Source organism: Schistocerca serialis, chromosome 1 (assembly GCF_023864345.2).
Source record: "Schistocerca serialis cubense isolate TAMUIC-IGC-003099 chromosome 1, iqSchSeri2.2, whole genome shotgun sequence".
Classification (NCBI taxonomy): Eukaryota; Metazoa; Arthropoda; class Insecta; order Orthoptera; family Acrididae; genus Schistocerca; species Schistocerca serialis.
Window position 1 is genome coordinate 629,689,858 of NC_064638.1, and position 22,565 is coordinate 629,712,422.

General features: G+C 38.6%; 1 protein-coding gene across 1 annotated transcript in view; it reads left to right on the top strand.

Moving 5' to 3' along the window:
* The window catches only part of LOC126419675 (otoferlin-like), a 468,560-nt gene extending 447,887 nt beyond the window's left edge, over positions 1–20,673 (top strand). Inside the window, exon 36 of the mRNA XM_050086891.1 lies at positions 20,493–20,673. Coding sequence (XP_049942848.1) covers positions 20,493–20,673 — 181 coding nt within the window. The remainder of the gene's footprint in view (positions 1–20,492) is intronic.
* The last annotated feature ends 1,892 nt before the right edge of the window (positions 20,674–22,565 follow it).

Here is a 22,565-nt window from a genome sequence, read left to right on the forward strand (position 1 = left end):
ACTACATCAGACTGTTCAATATATTGGTAACGAAGTAAAAGTAAATGAAATACAAGTACTCCTACGTGTCATGCAACCAGGCATATCATGTATTGACATCTAAAACTAAATCTACTTGACTACTGTGCAAGTGCCTGGCAGAGGGTTCTTTGAACCACCTTCAGACTATTCCATTTCCTCTCTAACATTGCATTGGAAGAATGAAAATATTTCTGTATGAGCTCTGATTACTCTTATTTTATTACGATGATCATTTCCCCCTATGTAGGTTGGTGACAATAAAATATTTTCATTTGTAGAGCAAAGCGATGGTGATTGAAATTTCATGAAAAGATCTCACCACAGCAAAAAACACCTTTGTTTTATTGATTGCCACCACACTTGCTTATCATATCTGTGACACTGTCTCTCCTATTTCACAATAATACAAGACGAGCTGTCCTTCTGAATTTTTAGATGTCATCTGCCAGTCATATCTGGTAGGATCCTACATCACACAGCAGTACTCTAGAAGAGGTGAGACAAGTGGTGCATGGTTAGTCTCTTTAGTAAACGTACTGCATCTTATAAGTGGTCTGCCAATAAAACACGATCTTTGGTTCGCCATCTCCACAACATTATCTGTGTGAACGCTCCAGTTTAAGTTGTTTGTAATTGTAATTTGTAGGTATTTAGTTGAATTGACAGCTTTTAGGTTAGTGTGATTTACCGTGTAACAGAAATGTTATATATTTCTTTTTTATTTATGTGGATGACCTCCAACCTTTTCTTAATAAGAGACAATTGCCACTTTTTGCACCATGCATATATCATGTGTTAAGTCATTTTATGATTGGTTTTGACCTTCTGATGACTTCAGTAGATGGTAAATGACAGAATCTTCTGCAAACAATCTAGGAGAGCTGCTCAGACTGTCTCCTAAATTGTTAATACAGGTTAGGAACAGCAGAAGGCCTATAACACTTCCTTGAGGAATGCCAGACACTTCTGTTTTACTCTATGGTTTTCCTACAATTAGTATATATTGCAACCTTTCTGTCACAAAATCATGAATTCAGTCATTCAATTTTATTATATGGACTCAATTGGAGATCCCCCATTGATAGCACTCATTAAATTATGTTAATAAAGAACCTTTGTGTTTGACAAGAATGATATTTCCTGCTTCTGTGTTGATTACATGTCAATAGACCATTTTCTGTGAGGTAATTCATATTGCTTGAACACAATATATGTTCCAGAATTCCACTGTAAAGTGGCCATCAGTGGTATGGGTATGTAATTCCTCAGATTACTCTTATTTCCTTTCTTGAGTACTGGTATGATCTGTGCAACTTCCCATTCTTTTGGTATGGATCTTTCATCAAGCAAATGGTTGTATATGATAGCTAATTATGAGGCTATTGTTTCAGCATACTCTGAAAGGAACCTAATTGGTGTACTATGTGGACTGCTTTTTTCGAGTGACTTGAACTGCTTTGCTGCACCAAGAGTAACTACTTCTAAGTTACTCATCACAAGACAATAAAATGAGTGTTTCACCAAACAGCTGTTCATTTCTTCTCAAATCTCTGAGTGTACAATGAAGGCTTCCAGACTTTTTGTGCATCATAATACATCATCCTATATAATGAGGCAATGTGACTGAAGTACTTCCCTGTTTCAGAAATTTTGTTGTATTCCATATTGGTATATCAACTGATTTTCATATTCAGTGTCAATTTTAGTGCTGAAAGTGCTTTTTGGCCCACATCCAACAGAACTGCCACAATTACAGATATTGCAATTGCCAGTACAGTATTTTTTCATGATACTGTGGGTTTCAAAATAAGTGAAATGAGAAAAATTTGCCCCATGTCTTTGTGTATATCTAACAAATACAATCTGCTACTTTGGCTCATAACTGCATTCATAATGCTGTTATATGTCATGCATTGTTCTGGAACCAGTTTCAGAACATTTGTTTGAACAAATGTATTCAGTTCACTCACATCAAAGTGTGTTTCTCATTGCAAATCATGATCAAAAGGCTGTTTGCAGATTGATCCATGTGATTTGTTAGTCCTCAATTGAAGTAATGCCTCATTATATCTGACTGGAGTATGTCTTCATTCATTTAGTCTTTGTATTTTGCTCAAAGATCTTTTGGATTGGATGGGAAACATGTTGCCAATATGATTGTAAATAACATCCATATTTGCTGTGGTTGATGGTTATTTGATGAGTAGGGACAGTTCTCAGTTCTTGGAAATATGTTGATCCAGATACATTTTATAACTGGAATCACAAGTGAAAGCATTCTGTGTTGTTTGGTTGAATAATGTACAGATGGCATAATGAATCAGTCAGATATAAGTTGGGTGGTGGTGGTGGTGGTTAGTGTTTAACGTCCCGTCGACAACGAGGTCATTAGAGACGGAGCGCAAGCTCGGGTTAGGGAAGGATTGAGAAGGAAATCGGCCGTGCCCTTTCAAAGGAACCATCTCGGCATTCGCCTGAAACGATTTAGGGAAATCACGGAAAACCTAAATCAGGATGGCCGGAGACGGGATTGAACCGTCGTCCTCCCGAATGCGAGTCCAGTGTGCTAACCACTGCGCCACCTCGCTCGGTTATAAGTTGGGATTTCCTACATCTGCTATACCTTGTTGGTGATACTGAAACTTCTTCATTGATGCTCTCTATGTTGGTGTCATGGCACTTCAGAGTAGAGTAGCATCTTAGCAAATGTATCACCCACACACGATGAGAAAAATGCAGTTAAGATTATCGGTGGTTGTGAAAGTGCTCTTGCATTTGCATCTTCTGTTGTGTCCATTTTCAAGGTGCAATGTCAGATTGACAACTGCTGGATGTTATTCATGGATTGGTAATGATAAAACATGCAATAATGCTTCATTTCTCCTAACATACTGTCCCAGTTGATATTGTCAGACTTCATTGATAGGTACTGTTTCATTTTCTGCTCCAAAAACAGCTGTATCACTTCTTCTGTTAACATATTTGCAAATTTACTCGAGTGTTTCCCCTATTGCAATACTGAACATTGGCGTATGCTTTGTATGTTTTCAAGAGTAATGATGACTGTGATACAACCCAACATTTATCAACTTCATCATCTTTTTTTAGTACTTTTAAAGTGGTGGATTTGCCTCCATCATCAGTTGATTGTTGACAATACTGTGGATATCCATCATTACCCATGGTAACCTTGGCAAGTAAGTCTCTTGGCTGCAGTTTTCTTATATCAGACATGCATGGTGAATTAAAAGCCACATAGACCATAAATCATGTGTTTGGTGACGACTTCAAATAAGGATGGATCAGTGTAAGCACTGATATTGATGCTGAGATGATTTGATCGATTTGATGTGGTGTTTCTTTTTCAATCAACCAAATTGAAATATGTGCATGTGTCAATCTTATTTGATGTGGTGTGACTTTTTTCATCAACCAAATCAGAATTTGTGCATGTGTGAATCTTATTTTTGCCATTCGGTGGAACACATCCAACAGCATGTCTCTCCAAAATCATGATCATTGACAGTGAAATTAATTGAAGATTTCAGTTTTTCTTTGAACACGTGTGCTGAGATATCATGATGATGCAGTGATCCCTGTCCATGGCTTCTGCTTCCAAGGCACTTCCTAGTGCACCCAACATGGTGGATCCTCCCTCGCAGCAGGGTGAGTGGTGGGTGGCAATGTGTTCACATCACTCAATGTGGAGACTGGGTGCCTGGCCTCACCCATTCACCCTGTGAGTGGACAGGTGGCCACTACTTCAACAGGATCTGAGCAGGCACACAGAGGGAGGGGTTTACTAGTTATTGGGAGCTCCAATGTTAGGCATGTTATGGGCCCCCTTAGGAAGATCGGATTCAGAGCTTGAAAGGAAGCCAATATGAACTCAGTATGTCTGCTGGGGGGCCTCATCCGAGATGTGGAGGTGGTCTTGCCTATGGCTATCGAGCATGCAGGGTGCAGCCATTTGCATATTGTGGCTCACATCGGCACCAGTGACACCTGTTGCAGGGGTTCTGAGGTGATCCTCAGTTCTTATGGGCTGGTGGAGGTGCTGAAGACTGCTGGCTTCACGTGCAGGGTGCAAGCAGAGCTCGCAATTTGCAGCATTGTTCCCAGATTGATTGGGTTCCTGTGGTTTTGAGCCAAGTGGAGGGTCTCAACGAAAGGCTTCATCAACTCTGGGACCATCTTGGCTGCAGATTTCCAAACCTGCATTATCATATGGGAATTTGTAGGAGTCCCCTTGATAGGTGAGGGGTGCACTACACAAAGGTAGCAACCACCCGGTTAGCAGAGTACTCGTGGTCTGTACGTGATGGTTTTTTAGGCTAGGCAGTAATTTGAGGTGCTCTGATGAACACTCGACAGTTAGTATAAAGCAAGGAAAGTCAAACAGCATTCAGAATAAAGACACTTAAACTGCCACTGTTTTATCAGTAAAATGGCAAAGTATTCATAATAAAGTTCCCAAATTTACTGCCCTCCAGGAAATTTCTCACACTCAAATTATTCTTGAGACCAAGAGCTGGCTGAAACTTGAAGTGAAGAGATCTGAGATATTTAGCAAGTTGTGGAATGTATACCAGAAAGACAGATTAGAGGCCATAGGAGGGGGAGTGTTCATTGCAGTTGACAAAAATATTGTCTCTATTGAGGTCGAAGTTGAGTATGACAGTTAAGTCATGTATATCATGTATAGGTGTAACCAAGTTAATTGTTGGATGTTTTTACTGGCCACTCAATTATGCTGTGACAGTTCTAGAGTCATTCAAAGGAAGTCTATGGTCAGTAGCACATAAATACCCAGATCATCAAATACTAGTTGGAGGCGACTTTAACATGCCAAATAGAAACTGGGATGTCTATGGCTAACCTACCAAGTATAGACTAGGATGTCTATGGATTCATTGTGGGGGGCACAGGGAGACAGTCATGCAAAATATTTCTGAGCACATTTTCTGAAAATTGTCTTGAGTAGCTAACTCGGCAACCCACACAATGGAAATATCTTTGGCCTTGTAGGTACAAATAGGCTGGACCTTATTGATAATGTCAGTATAGAAACAGGGATTAGTGATCATGATGTCATTATAGCAACTATGATTACAAAAGTTAATAAATTGGTTAAGAAAGCTAGGATAGTGTTTCTGCTAAATAGAGCTGATAACAGTTATTAGCATCTCACTTAGATAGTGAATTGGTGTCACTTAGTTCTAGTAAGATGGATTTAGAGGAATTATGTGCAAAGTTTAAGCAGATTGTAAACTATGATCTGGAGAGTTATGTGCCTAGTAAGTGGATTAAGGATGGAAAAGACCCACCATGGTTTAATAATGAAATCTGGCAGATGCTGAGGAAGCAGAGGCTGTTTCATTCTCATTTCAAAAGGGAATGCACAAATGATGTCAAGCGAAAGTTAGTAGACATTTGTGCATCTGTGAAAAGATTTACACATGAAGCATACAACAACTACCACTGTCACATCTTAGTGAAAGATCTGGCAGAGCACCCAAGAAAATTCTGGTCTTACGTAAAATTGCTAGGTAGGTCTAAGGCTTCCATTCAGTCCCTTGCTGACCAGTCTGGTGTGGCAGTCAAAGACAGTGAAACAAAAGCCGAAGTTTTGAATTTCACATTCAAGAAATTGTACAAACATACCATCATTTGTCCTTTGGACAGACTCCCATAAGGACAACATACACTCCTGGAAATTGAAATAAGAACACCGTGAATTCATTGTCCCAGGAAGGGGAAACTTTATTGACACATTCCTGGGGTCTGATACATCACATGATCACACTGACAGAACCACAGGCACATAGACACAGGCAACAGAGCATGCACAATGTCGGCACTAGTACAGTGTATATCCACCTTTTGCAGCAATGCAGGCTGCTATTCTCCCATGGAGACGATCGTAGAGATGCTGGATGTAGTCCTGTGGAACGGCTTGCCATGCCATTTCCACCTGGCGCCTCAGTTGGACCAGCGTTCGTGCTGGACGTGCAGACCGCGTGAGACGACGCTTCATCCAGTCCCAAACATGCTCAATGGGGGACAGATCCGGAGATCTTGCTGGCCAGGGTAGTTGACTTACACCTTCTAGAGCACGTTGGGTGGCACAGGATACATGCGGACGTGCATTGTCCTGTTGGAACAGCAAGTTCCCTTGCCGGTCTAGGAATGGTAGAACGATGGGTTCGATGATGGTTTGGATGTACCGTGCACTATTCAGTGTCCCCTCGATGATCTCCAGTGGTGTATGGCCAGTGTAGGAGATCGCTCCCCACACCATGATGCCGGGTGTTGGCCCTGTGTGCCTCGGTCGTATGCAGTCCTGATTGTGGCGCTCACCTGCACGGCACCAAACACGCATACGACCATCATTGGCACCAAGGCAGAAGCGACTCTCATCGCTGAAGACGACACGTCTCCATTCGTCCCTCCATTCACGCCTGTCGCGACACCACTGGAGGCGGGCTGCACGATGTTGGGGCATGAGCGGAAGACAGCCTAACGGTGTGCGGGACCGTAGCCCAGCTTCATGGAGACGGTTGCGAATGGTCCTCGCCGATACCCCAGGAGCAACAGTGTCCCTAATTTGCTGGGAAGTGGCGGTGCGGTTGCCTACGGCACTGCGTAGGATCCTACGGTCTTGGCGTGCATCCGTGCGTCGCTGCGGTCCGGTCCCAGGTCGACGGGCACGTGCACCTTCCGCCGACCACTGGCGACAACATCGATGTACTGTGGAGACCTCACGCCCCACGTGTTGAGCAATTCGGCGGTACGTCCACCCGGCCTCCCGCATGCCCACTATACGCCCTCGCTCAAAGTCCGTCAAATGCACATACGGTTCACGTCCACGCTGTCGCGGCATGCTACCGGTGTTAAAGACTGCGATGCAGCTCCGTATGCCACGGCAAACTGGCTGACACTGACGGCGGCGGTGCACAAATGCTGCGCAGCTAGCGCCATTCGACGGCCAACACCGCGGTTCCTGGTGTGTCCGCTGTGCCGTGCGTGTGATCATTGCTTGTACAGCCCTCTCGCAGTGTCCGGAGCAAGTATGGTGGGTCTGACACACCAGTGTCAATGTGTTCTTTTTTCCATTTCCAGGAGTGTAGTATTAAGTATACCTGGCACAGAGGAACAACTGAAAGATCTGAAAGCAAATAAATCACCAGGTCTGGATGGAATCCCAGTTAGATTTTACAAAGAGAACTCATTACTAACTTGCATTTATCATGAATGAATCTCTTGCCTAGCACTAAGTCCCCATTATACAAGAAGGATAAAAGAACACAGCTGCAAAATTACAGACCAATATCCTTAAATTCAGGTTTTTGCAGAATCCTTGAATATATTCTCAGTTGCAATATAATAAACTTTCTTGAGACTGAAAAGCTTATGTCCAAGAATCAGCATGATTTTAGAAAGCATCGCTCATGCAAAACTCAGCTTGCCATTTTCTCACATGATATACTGAGAACTATGGAGGAAGGGCAACAGGCAGATTCCATATTTCTAGACTTGCAGGAAGCATAGTGCCTCATTGCAGATTGTTAATGAAGGTAGAAAGATATGAAATAAGTTCACAGATATGTAAGCGGCTCAAAGACTTCTTAAGTAATAGAACCCAGTACATTGTCCTCTATGGCGAGTGTTCATCAGAGACAAGGGTTTCGTCAGGAGTGCCCAAGGAAAGTGTGGTAGGACCACTGATGTTCTCTATATACATAAATGATTTGGCAGACAAGGTGGGCAGCATTGTGCAATTGTTTGCTGATGATGCTCTGGTGTACGTTAAGGTGTGGAAGTTGAGTGACTGTAGGAAGATGCAAGACAACTTAGACAAAATATCCAGTTGGTGTGATGAATGGCAGCTAGCCCTAAATACGGAAAAATGTAAGTTAATGCTGATGAGTAGGAAGACCAAACCCATAATGTTTGAATACAATATTACTAGTGTCCTGCTTGAAAGTGTCAAGTCATTTCAAAATCTGGGCATAATGTTACAAAGCAATATAAGGCAGAATGAGCATGTTAGAGCTGTGATAGGGAAGGTGAATGGTTGACTTCAGTTTATTGGTAGAATTTTAAGAAAGAGTGGTTCACCTGTAAAGGAGACCACATATAAGACTCTGATGTGACTTATTCTGGAGTACTGCTCAAGTGTTTGGGATTCGTATCAGGCTGGATTGAAGAAAGAAATTGAAGCAATTCAGAGACAGGCAGCTAGATTTGTTACCGGTAGGTTCAATCAACACTTACATATTACGGAGATGCTTTTGGAGGAAAGGCGATGTTCTTTTTGAGCAACGGAGTTGAGAAAATTTAGAGAACTGGCATTTGAAGCTGACTGCTGAACAATTCTATTGCCACCAACATACATTCCGCATGATGACCACGAAGATAAGATACAAGAAATTAGGTCTCATATGGAAGCATATAGATAGTCATTTTTCCTTTGCTCTATTTGCGAGTGGAACAGAAAAGGAAATTACAAGTAGTGGTACAGGGTACCCTCTGCCACACATCTTACAGTGGCTTTCAGAGTATCTATGTAGATGTAGATGTAAGTGATTGTCTAGTTCACAGAAGTTCTTTTGCATCATTCCATGTAACATCATGTGCATGTAATAAGAAATCTAGGTGGGCATATCCACAAATGTATTATGTCATTGCATCTTGTGCATATTCACACATGTGTTGTGGGCTCCCTGTAAATGTGGTTAGAGCATGACTACTTTCTCCAGTTCAAAAGGATTCACGCTGCCGTCATTAACAAGTGCATCATGTAAATGAACCCTTATATACCAACATTGTATTGAGAGAACAGTTGTAAACATTTTAAGATATGATTTTCAACCTTTTCACAAAACATCAGTTGATATGAGAAATGGCTCCATCACATCTCTGTCCACATTAAACCCACCAATCACCTGCATTTTGACAGCTGCCATCCCATCCATATCAAAAAATCCCTCCCATATAACCTGGAATGATGTATCTGCAGTGACAAGAACCTCTTTGCCCAACATGCTGAAGATCTCACAAAGACCTACACAGACAGGCGCTGTCACTCAGACCTATTTCACAAATTTCCTATGCCCTATCCCCATGCACCAAACTGAACCACGTCCTTCATCAGGGCTTTGGTTACCTATCATTGTGCCCTGAAATGAGGGATATCTTGGCCAAGATCCTTCCCAACCCTCCTAAAGTGGTGTTTTCACCCCTCTGACCTCTGCAACATCCTAATCCATTTCTAACCACCACCAATTGCAACACCTTGCCCCAGGGATCATATCCTAGTGCAAGATATGCCCAATACATCCACCCAGAAATTCCTTATCCAGTTCTGTCACAGGATTATCCTACCCCCTAAGAAGCCAGGCCAGCTGTGAAAGCAGCAATTCATTTACCATCTCTGCTGCAATCAATACACAGCTCTTTATATTAGTATGACTATGGGCCAGCTGCCCACCAGGATGGTTGGCCACTGCCAAACTGTGGTCAAGAGCAAAGTGGACCACTGTGTGGCACAATGTGCAGCTGAACATAACATGCTTAATTTTAGTGGCTGCTTCAAAACCCAGGCAACCTAGATCCTCCACTCCAGCACCAACTTTTTTGAACTGCACAGGTGGGAATTGTCCTTATATCCTTACAACACATTCTTCGCTCCCAAAATTATCTCAACCTCAACCTACAATAACCTACTGTCCCTCCACATTCCACCCAACAGTTTTTTGCCCCATCTGCCCTATCACCTCCTCCCAATTCATGTCCTGTCACCCTTATTGTGTGTCACTGTCTGCCAACAAACCTACCAGTTTTTTCCCCTTCTCTGCTCCTCTCCTTTTCTGCTCCCCTTTCCTTGCCCCTGGTCTTCCATATCCTCCTGACACTGTGCATGGCAGCCTTGTCTGCCATCTTCTAGTCCCTGCATGCTCTGCCAGACAGCCATCTTCTCTGCCCCCACCCACACCCTCCTATCCCTCCCCCTTCCCTGTCCCACTCCAAATTACTCCTTTCATTCAATGCTACAGTTGAAGTCTGGCCAGAGCAGCTGGAGATAGCAGTCATGTCAGTGAGGTGTGCCTGGTTATGTGAATGTGTCTGTGTTTTCCTTTCTTTTTTGAAGAAGGCTTTGGCAAAAATCTAAGGGTGTAACAGTCTTTTCATTGCGCCTGTCTGCAGCTCAGCATATCATCTTCATGGCGAGTAGCAATCTAGCCTGTTCATAATATTGTTGACATTCTGATGTGGACTTTCCATTGTTTGATGAATAGTAATTTATGGTATTGATTCTTTTACTTGTTGCATCATTTGTTGGTCCATTTCTTAGTTTAATATTGAAGTGATACACCCATCTTCTCCTTGCTAATACAAAATAACATATTGCAATCCATCATGCAAGTGATGAGTTTCTGAGAGTCATGGAACATGACCATTTCTGTGAGGAAGAATTATATCATGTGAGTTACATTCTTTGTAAGCGATAATGATTGCCACTGCATCACATTTTGTTGCATTGTCTCCTTCGTGTTGGCAAACATGTGGTTTGTCTATGCTAATTAAACTTTGTAGCCTTCAGCTGGCATCTGCCCAATGGCAGTTCTGAATAGTCAGATTAATTTGTTGTGCTGATTTAATAAAGTTTGTAATGCAGTGATAAATTTTTAGTGCCCATATTGAATCAACAGTGTTCATCAGTTTGTTCAACAGGGTTCCTCATAAAATAAATTTGAACACATTTATGATCTGTGTTTGGAAATGATCCTGCATGTTTTGCTGTCCCAAATGATTTCATTTGGAAACATGAACTGTACTTGTGTATGTTTACCAAGAAATACTTTGATTGACTTATGTCACTGGAAACCAGTGTTGATAATAGTACAAGTGATAAATTTGATTCTAACAAATTCACTTTGAAATACATGCAGCACATTTCTGGTGTTTCATTCTTCAGTTTGAGGTTACAACAATACACACATAATTATCCATTTTCAAGTGAATACTGGGTGAAGGCTGTAATCATAATCAGCATTGTAACAGAATGCACCAAGATGTAAACCAGCATCCAGCATTCGTCTGAATTGGTCATTGCATATTGGAATGTTATGCAGTCTTGTTTCTTGTTGCTCATCTGTTTCAGATGAACAAGCTCAAGTATTGCATTCTCAAACAAATTTCAATCTTGCTTCCAAGTGCTCATCCATTTCTGAAGCTTGTGATGGCTTTTTCTTTCATGTGTAAGGTGTAGATCGACCAACTGCTTGTTGTTTGGGTCACATAACAGATTTAGTGGTGAAAATAATGCTTTTTGACAAATTACTCAGAAAAAGGAAAGAATATGTGTGTGACATCTATTATTTATTATTGACTGGAACTTGGAATTTCACAGTTAACACCATTCGTTATGTCACACACGAAATGAAATGTCACTTTTCGTATTCGATTCAACTCACTTATGTCCTGTAAACTGTTTGTATTTGATTCAATCTGATAATTTTGTGTGCTTACCTGGTACATCAAAAATACATAGCTTAACTCTATGAAATACGCGATTTGTTGAAATGACTTATGAACCACATATTATAAAATTGATGTCATAATTAGGAAAACTTCATATATATGCACAAAACAACTTGTCACAGTTTTATTGTTGAAAGGACTCATGTACCACCTATTGTAAAGTAGTTGTACTAATTCAGAAACCTTTGCAGATGTGAACACAACTCATCAAATTTCAATACTGAAATGACTCACACACCATCTATTGTAAAATGGTTATACTGAATCAGAAACCTTTGCAGGCATGTCCACAACTCACCAATGCTTCATTGCAGATGGATGAAGAACAATTAGGGTTTAACATCCTGTTGACAGCCATGCCTTTAGAGACAGACCACAAGCTCAGAATGTCTCCAAAAGGGGAAGGAAATCTGCCAGGCCCTTATAAAGGAACCAACCAAACATTTGCCTGGAGCAATGTAGGGAAATTACGATAAACCTAAATCTAGATGGCTGGATGTGGATTTGACCCATCATCCTCCCAAATGCAAGTCCAGTGCATGAACCAATGTGCCCCCACATTGGTGCAATCATATGAATTGTATTGGAATGGCTGCAGAACAAACAAAGAAACATTCATGCATATCTGTATATACTGAATCATGTGATACAGCTAGTAACTGGCCAAATAATAACATTGCTGGGTATGCAAACAGCTCTTTCAGGAATGGAATTTTCCAGAAAAAGTGAAGATGAGCAGGATGGTAGCTGTAGAAGAAAGGGGACAAAGATGAGATCAGCAATTACAGACCAGTTTAACTGATATTTGGTTTCTTAAACATCCTAGAAATGCATAAGTTTTTCACAAATACAAAATGCATGTACCTTCACAGCATTATTTCAGAGAAGTTAAATACTCAGTGTCATCAGTTCTCAGTTTGATATGTTCCACCATCATTAGAAGGTGACAAAGTTATACCTAGAATGTTTTTATATCTTCCCAAAGCATTCAATGCTGTTGCTTTTGAAATAGTGATATAAAATAAACCTAATATCAATTATGAGTTCCCCACCTCAGTGGAAAGATAATTGAAAAGTAAAACATCACCAATAAAGTGTTTCCTATACTCTGCTGACTCTGAGATTCTTGAAACAGGGTAAAACTCTGTATTTGTTAGTCACCGTTGCAGTGCAGGCATCGTAAAGGACATGACTTCTAATAAGTCTTACCCTTAAAGGTCCTCAACTTTGCCTTTTTTTCATAACTTTCCTGCCCATCCATTCCTTTCTTGTGAAGACTTTAATGTATATGATGTTCTATGAATTTGTAGCACTAGCTGTCCCTCTAATGGAATCATTCACAGTCTCAAGCCCTCAGAAAACATAATGCCTTCAAAATAAGGACAAGAGCAGGCACTCCAGTGTGACTGTTCTCCACCACCCGTCTGTCATTAGGCCGCCCTGCCACTACTTACATAGTTCAGTAGGAAGTAGTAGATCATTGGAGTTCACTGATCTCTATCTTAGTTTGATACACCTACCATGTCAAGCAGATTGAAAGAAAGCTGTAAAAATTGATGTTCATGAAGGCAAAATTGGACACTGTACACCCAGATATTTGTGTCTGAATATCAAAACACCATCCAGTCATGAATGGATAAAATTACAAACGTGATTTCTTGTTATATCCAGACCACTATCCTATGGGCAGCCATGAAGAACAATTCCCCCTTGATGAAGTGATTAATCATTCTTTGCAATCAGATGTAGGCCTATGGATCTGTGGAGATTCATATGTCAGTCTACAACAGAGAACCTTGTAGCCTGTTGCGTAGCAGTAGTGAAATGTCAACAAATTATTAAAGAGAATAAGAAGATACATGGTCCAGTCACATTAATTTGACCACCACCCATGTGTAATGTCAACATGCAATAACCACTCACAGACAGCAAATGGCAACACTAACAGTGGAGAATATATAAAGATTTCAGAGGAGTGGTGGGAGGGGGGGAGGATATAAGTGGAAACCATTGCAATCAGTGTTGTAATGTGGAAACAGAGAAATTTTTCTAATGTCCAAAAGGGCATTATCATTGGCTTTCAGGTCACATTTCGACATTTTGTCATTTTCAAACATAGTGAGATGTTGAAGTCCACTCTAGAATATTAAATCATATGTTGGTACATATTTTCCATAAATTCAATGCAAATACTTGTATATATGATGGTATAAGTATACATGCTTCCACACATCATGAGAGCACGAGCCATGTTGTGAGCACAAAATCATAATTCTACTGATATAAAAGTGAAACATACATAGAAATCAATCACCCACATAACCAACACTGTTAATTGTGGATAATGTTTCTAATTTCATGTTAGTGGAATCTGGCTTTTGTGCTTACTACATGGCTTATTCTCGCATCTTGTATGGAAGCATATCTATACTTATACATAATATGTATTCGTATTCAGACTGCTGGAATACAGTTAATGCTATAGAGGGGGTTTAACATCCCACTATGCTTGAAAATGACAAAATGTTTAAACTGCAGTTGCAATAAATATTTTCCTCAGTCATAAGTGAAATGACTACATTCAATCAGTTTCATCTGCTGGAAAGATTATGGACAGTGTTTTATGGATTGCAACTATCATATTATGGATAAAGCAAAAACTGGCAAACAATACACTAGTGTACAGGATTATCTGCATGAAAAATAGCCAAGAGGAGCTGAGGATTACAAAAGGGAAAACAAATCTGTTGTCAGGATAATGCACTCACCCACACAGATGCTTCAATAATCTGAAAACTGAGAGAGATGGAAAAATACATGAGAAGTGCAGATTACAACAGAAAAAGTAGCTATCGTCAGGATAAGGCACCTATCCACACCGGTGCTTTGGTAATGAAAAAATGGATGGGTTTGACATAAAAAGTGTTGGAAAGTCGATGTCATTCACAAGATAGGCAATTGCTGACTTCCATCTGTCCAAACATCTAAAGAAAGATCACAGAATGTTCACGGCAATCTGAGAATTGTTACAAAAGGTAGTTTCCCTTCCCTGCCTCTTCCTTAGCTGCTAATTCTGCTGAAATGCAGAAGTCTTTCCTGTTCTGCTGCTTGGAAAATAATCGTCTAAAATGTTTTTGGTGGTTGAAATTACTTAAAGGAAGGACATCCACATGAAAGAAATTAATTTTATGCTGTTCTTTGAAAAATCAACCATCACACATATTTATTAACTTGAGCATTAATGTATCAAGGAGTTTAATAAAATTATTTATCTCATAGTCTTATCAAATCTTAAATCATAGTAACAGTATGAGGGGCAGACAGGCACAATAAAATGACACTTAACACATTAGCTCTTGGCCAAAGCCTTCTTCAGAAAACAGGCAAGCACACCTCATGCACACGATTACTATCTCCAGCAACTCGAACTGGAGCATTCCGTTCCGAGCTGCCAGAAATGGAGTTCATGTGTGCCAAAGGTGTGCTTGCTTGTTTGAATGAACATGTGTGACTTTCCGTTTTTCAAGAAGGCTTTGGCCAAAAGCAAATGTGTAAATGTCTTTTTGTTGTGCCTGTCTGCAAGTCAACATTTCGTCTTTACACTTAGTAGCAATCTATCTTTTCCTTACATTATTGATAGTCCAACATGAAATTTCCATTTTTTATTCTAACAGCATGAGGGGATAATTAAGATCCACCAATGAGGTTCTTATTTGCATGCCGAAAGTGTGAACACAACAAAAAGTTTTCATCTAATACTAGTAAAACACTGGTAAATCCTTGGTGGAATACAAATAATGGAAGGAGCACTGAAACCACATTAACATTGTAGCTAAGCTTTCCAATGATGTTCCGCCTCAGAGCTGACTGAATAATAAAAATGAAGACAGCTACATTTTCAGAGTTGAAGTCCTGCTTCCTAGTGAAACTGGAAAATGCTTATGATTTTCACTTGATATTAAAACTTGAAATATTTTTGAAAATGCATTCAGTGCATGAATGAGGTACATTTGGGGGAAGCACCAAACTAATCACTACATTTATAGTTTTTACTTAATGAGGCTATAACTTTATGTAGCTTCACTAAATGACCTTGTCTATTTTGTATTAACACTCAGAGTTTGTGCGTGTAATACTCTTAGTACTCAATCTATTAAGAATGTGGTTGAAAATGAAAAAGTATAAAATACAGAATGTGGCTCCAAATAATGAGAATATTTAGAAATTGCATTTAGGGCATGTGTTTTTATCAAAATTAAATCTAATAATAAAGTTTAAGTTTTGTAGCGATCGTTTTCAACACCCACCAAAACATCAATAAATAATCATTAATTACTGACAAACTAATAAAGAAAAAAATATGAAATTATGAATATCTGACATTTGAAATATTCTCCACAGAATTACTGTAAATTTAAAATGTTACTGGTTGTCATACAGGCTGTTCCTTGCATAATGTGACACCTATTTCCAATAATGCAGGATATCAGTACAGCTCTCGAATATGCTTTTTTGCCTGTGATCAAGTGTTTTGAAATACTTTTGTGTTTGAGGGTAATCAATTGTGTGGTCACTGGTGTTTCAAATGAAGAATAACACAGATAGTTTTCTGACAATAGAATATTAGATGAAAAGATTTTCTCATATTCTTTACACTTCTGATAATGTCTTAATATTCACCAAAGCACATTCCTTCTGAGCATGAAAATCACAAACATGCAAGAAAGTGCAGTCATTCATAAGTCATAGGATGTAATTTGTCACAATCACACATTTTTCCAAAGTTCAGTGTTCTTTGTACTCTGTGTAAATGTTACTTAACTTCAGCAGTGGGTCTGTACTTGAGCAGGTTCAAATGTTCAAATCTGCCTTTTATGCCAGTTTTTTGTCTGAGCAGATCAACCAAAAGCTCTGTCCATCTATTATCTGTCTCTTAAGAATTGCTCAGACATTGGTCTATACACTTTGGGCCACCAAGAGAAAGGATATAGCAGATAATGACTTGGCTACATTTTTGTTTTTATTCTAAAATGAAATTTTCACTCAAAAGTATACATTATGTGGTGGAACACAGGGAAGTATCTGCAGCAAGGTACTGCAGTACTGGACATTTACCAACAAATTGCTAATATGTAGTTCGCAGTTTCAATCCAAGAGCCTACACAGTTTTAATCTATTACAAAAGTTCACTTTTCTGCAGTTGTCTCTGCCAAGTGGATGTTTTGTTCTGAAACTAATTCTACATTGCCCTATCGTCGCTAGGCAATGAAAACCTCGTAACTCAAATTGGTCAAATTTTACAGGAGAAGCAAAAAACTAATTATAGAAATCAAATGAGGACCTGATTAGTCAAATTTAGTGGTTTCTTCTACTCAATATGGATCCAGTCATTGGTACATAAGACTTTATTATGCACTTCAAATTGTCTGCCGGTTTTTGGAGTTACGAGGTTTTCACAGTTTTTTTTTGGTAGTGATAGAGATAAGAGGCATGTAACGAGTGCACGGTTAAGAATTGAAATGAATTTATTTTAAAAAACTTACTTAAATTTTGCATTATTTGTGTATTATGAAGCATCTGTAACGATACATTGTTACAGATGTAAAGTGAAATGAATAATTTCACATTGATCAAAATATTCGAATCTGGATGTTAATAAATTACAGTGTTTAAAAAACATAGAAACAATGTTGTTAGCTTTAATTAACCTTTTATTACTGTAAACATTTATGCAGTTCATTAACATTTATTATTGTTACTATTGCTGTTACACTGACAGTCATAGGTGGCTGTAAACAAGTTTATTTTCGGCTGCATTTTTTTAGACACGGACATGTTCTCTCAGTACAAATGTGATGCAGTGTGTCATAAAATGAATGCACATCCTTAGGAAGGAGCAGCTTTAGTTGTTGCAAATGCGCAAACTTTTCTGCGCTGATCTTTAGTGGTGAATTGTAGAGAGGGGGCACTGTAAATGAGCTGGGTATGTTTGACATCCTTCTTGGAAGTGGTTCCCATGTATCGCTGAATTTCAATTTATATTCCATTTTTCCGGAGGGATCATACTTGAGACACCGGAGATCAGTCACTGTTGGATCCCCAATTTTGGATCCTGGCCGAATAGACGAATACAACGAGAGTTTATCATAGGACTTGCAAAACGTGTGGTCCAAATAATTGACAACATAAGGTCTAGGACTTTGTCTTGTGGTAGCACAGACTTCTACATAGCCAGCAGGAGTATGTGTCTGTTTTTTAACTTCCTTTCTATGGTGTAGTGCATAGAATCACACTCCATTTGAATGTGACCTTTCTCCAGAAATTTTTGCACTGTTGTAATGCCTTTCTGATTGGCGAGATGAGCCAGTGCATTACTCATGACTGAGTTTCGATTCTGGTACGTGCATCCATCGCTGTAGAAAATAGCTTCTGAATGATTTTGGACGAATGTTTCTATAAAATGCACGAGTATACTGGCAAATTCCGAAGCTGTTAGTCCACCTTCACTCTCGTGCCAAAGGTAACAATAACCATTGTTACTTTTTAAATCATAGATGGCAAAGTTGTGGACCTTCAGTTTACTTTTATAGTACAGTGCAGAGGCTTTTAGTCTGGGAGAAAGCAGAAGTGCTTGAAGGTCCATTGTAAACACTCTAGCTAATTAATTTATCACGATTTTTCGCTTCCCTTTCCTCAGTTTTTCGGGCCATATGCGAAGAGTATTCATTGTCTGAGAGATTGCCTGTCTAGTGAGAACAACAAAGATCGCACTGGTCCTTTTTAGGTGAAAATAAGTTAAGATTATTTTCATCGAATACCTCGCAGAACTGTTTATAAGCAGCTGGGATTTGTCCTCTTTTCTTGCAAAATTTTATATATTCCCTATGTAGTTCTGATTTACTCTGCCAGTTAGGTTCCAAATAGAGTTTTGTGGAAGAATGACGGCAGTAATGCGATTCCAGTTATGGCAACTCTGCAAAAAAATCTGATGCTGATTGTCGTCCACCTGAAACTTTCGTTGGTCTCTCCTGCATTTGAGGCCCTTCTGCAAGCGTTCTTCCTGATGCACTAGATGCCCATGTTCTGACACTCCATTCGCCTAAGCACAAACTATTCAGAAACATAGTCGTGCAGACAGTTTTTCTCTGTCCTTCTATTACAAAATTGTAATATAGTGTGTTAGAACGGTGAGATTTATTAGATTCTGAATTATTTCTGCGTCTTTTAACTGGAACGTAGTAGACATGGCTTCTAACAAAAATTTTTCTTTCACCCCAAGACATATCCTGCCAGAAATGATTAAATATTAACTGTCTCTGCTCTTCTGTAATATCCTTGCAATTCCTGTTCCGATTTAAGGAAGAATGTTTACAAGTACATCATGGTCTCATATCCCTCCTACTTCTGCTCATTGTTGGTCTCTTTTTGCCAAACTCATCTTTTTGCATTCCTAAATAATCCTTCCCCTCATACGTTTTTCTTTCTGCAAAGTGTGAAGTGATTGATTGCTTTTCCTTTTACAGCGCTGCTTAGTACCTTTTACTCCCGCATCTACTTCGTCATCGTCCTCTTCCGTGTTGTTGTTACTGCTATGGTCATTTTTGTTTTTATCTGGATCGTACGCATCACAATTGCCACTGGAGATATCATCCTCGCTGCTGTGTTCGAAAAGACTTCCAAACTCAGAAGTGGAATTCGCCTCTGTATTGGCTTCTTTTTCCGCATTATCTGTAGTGTAAACCATAACGTCATCAATAACATTTAAATAATTGAATCACCTCAGCTTCCAAACAAGGATATTACTTCAAGTTACAACAATATAAACTACGGTTTACCTTCATTTTGTAGGTCTACCCTTTCTTTTGGTGCAGGACAAGGAGGAACCTGACTTCCGGTGATTTTATACGATATGATCCGTTGTCGGCTTGTTTCACAAGGTGAAGAGTGAATTTACTCTTTCTACACATAGCTGAAAACAAAGTAGTTACTGTAGAATGTATACGATTCTGTTCAGTTCTGAAATTAGAACCTCGTATGTACCGAGTGCAGTCTGCTTTACGCGCGATGAAAAACTCAAAGTCAATATTGTATTTAACGAGGTCATTATTAATTCTGTATATTAAAATACAATACATAAATACCTAGAAATACTAACACGTACCTGTAGCAATAAAGCAGTGTTGGGTCTGTCAGTCAAAAAAGTTACTATCACATCAAAAAGCGTTTTAATCTCGGAGTATGTGTTCGCCCTGCACACTAACAATGGCAATTATCGGAGATGCGAGGTTTTCAGCACAAACTACATATCGCTGGAGATGTGAGTTTTTCATTATTGCCGCTAGATGGCAACACCGTTCAACTCGAAGAAGGAAGGTTTCAACAGCCTATGTGGCATAATTTTCTACATTTGGTAATGCAGTTATGTGGATTTCATTGTCAGATGGAGTTACGAGGTTTTCATTGCCTAGCGACGCTATATGTGTATAGACACTCCAGGTATTATGTTCTTTTCCTTCATAGCTGTTTCTTTTAAGAGTAAGCCATTTACCAGCACAGATATGTGCAGTTCCCACTAAAATGCATTTTAATTACTGTACTTAATGATGTAATTAATAAGCAGTAGATTATGTTTAAATGAAAATTTACATTTGTTACTTATTAATGAATGATGGGAAGTAAACAACCTTTCCCCATCCTGCATAACGATTAACACAGATTTATTTATCTCTCTGTTGAATAGTTTTGCTATTATTTGCCAACTGATTTCCACATAGGAAAAAAAAAACATAGGCAATTTGTAAATTGTCAAGGAGCACAACATAATTATTAATGATTTGCATTTAGATGAGAACAGTAATAAAGATCTTTCATGCCTCTTATTAAGAAATGTTATCTGATGTGCACAATTATTTAATCTTTTTCAGCCGACCAGATGCCTCTTTTATGTGGTTCCTCAATCCATTAAAATCCATACGTTACATCGTATGGCACAATTACAAGTGGGCAATACTGAAGATACTGGTAATACTTGCTTTAGCAGTAGTATTACTACTGTTCTTTTATTCTGTCCCTGGCTACACAGTCAAAAAGATGTTAGGGGCATAAAAGAAAATCACATGCAGTGCAGTAGCAGTATCATCTAAACTATGACTTAATCTGACTTCTTTTCCTTTTTACAAATAATGGTCTTAGATAAATCTGTAAATGAAATGTTTCTGAAGGTATGAAAGCTTAACTATATGAAAAATCTTCATTACAAGAATAAATCTCACATAATGAGAAAGAACACAGACATGGAGGAGTCTCTGAACAAAGTCATCACCATGCCAAAGCGTTCAAAAATAGTATATGCAATTAATTATATCCTCAATTAAATTTTTACACTGTCATTTTACTGGAATACAATGAAAAGTAATTTAGTTACATATTTTATGAATATGATTTGAAATGTTCATTTTTCTCTTTGTATGTTTAAAGAAGAAGCATAGTTTTGCTCTTATTCTATGCTGATTACTATTCCCAAATGCTTTATAAATGTACCTTTTATTTAAACAGCTTGGTGTAGCTTTGCAGAACATGAAAGGGACAAATTTACTGTGCAAATTATATTATACAACAGTGCCCCTTTTTGTCAACAACAATTTTCACAGGTCACATATTTTGCGTTATATATTTCCTTATCTGGAGGCCTATTCATGAAACACATTATTAAATTAATTTTCAGAATATTGTAAGTTAATTGCAGCGTAAAATAACTGACAGAGTATGTTGATTTTATGCATACTTAATAATACTTTTATGTGACAAACACCTGCTCTTGTTTGTAACATTTTGAATTGTTTATTCTTAAATGGTCAAACTGTTAACAATATCAGAGTCTTAATGTTGAAATCTATACAGAAAATTACTAATTAAAATTAGTGTTAATTTTTCTTTTCTTTTTTTTAGGTTTCTGTGTTATGACTAATTAAATAGAGTATCCACAATAATAGTGTTAGTGCCATCACTATAGGTAGCACACTAGCTCTTCATTTGACATTGTGAAAGCATGATCAAACACAGCTGGGTAAAATGAATTGAACAGAATATTTTTGTCATAGTAAATAGCTAATAATTAAAATGCAAAATATAATTATTTAACACATTTTGTATACAAATTTTGCACAAATGAATCTCTAAATTAGTCAGTACAACTTTAATTCTGATAGTTCACATTCCATATTCAAACCCTTCTGTAGTGACAGCTACATCATAACAATCAACATCCCAAGAGTTATTGATATACATTTGGAAAGATAATTATGTCCTTACATTATATTCTGAGTAACGATGAACAGGTCTAGTGAATAAGTCCCACAACTAGAAACACCAACTTTTTAGAAAAAGTTCAAACATTATGTATGTAAGTAAAATGTTTGCTAAGTGTAAATACCAATATGGAGCCAATTAACAGAGACATAAAAATTTATCAGTATTGTATCTTGATAGTTGAGATGCAAAATTTCACCAGGAAAGAATTTGCAGCTAAACAGAAAGGACAATGAGAGGGTATTCTGTCAAGAAACCCAGCTCCAAACAGATATGAATAAATAAATAAATGTAACAAATGCACACAATGAAAAAACTCTCCAGAATGACAGTACAAATATATTTTCCACTTTCCAAAGCAGTGCATTCATGAGTATGAACAAAAGGTCAGTATTTTAATTTGTGTGGCCCTTTCTTCCAGCAAAACATAAATCATGGTTGGAGAAAATAGACAATTTTCACTTCTGCTAATCTTCCCTCTATTTCACCACATAAAGGAATCTCTGAGTCTCTGAGTCCAAATTCTAGTATTTTTGTCTGTCTTTATTCATACCTGTGTCTCCTTTGTCAACATAAATACAATGAGTAATGTTATGGAGCCAGAAACATTAATTACAACAACTAAAGTACAAAGTTCTCAAGACCATACTGGGGAAGGAGTAAACAATCCAGATATGCAGAAACAAAAA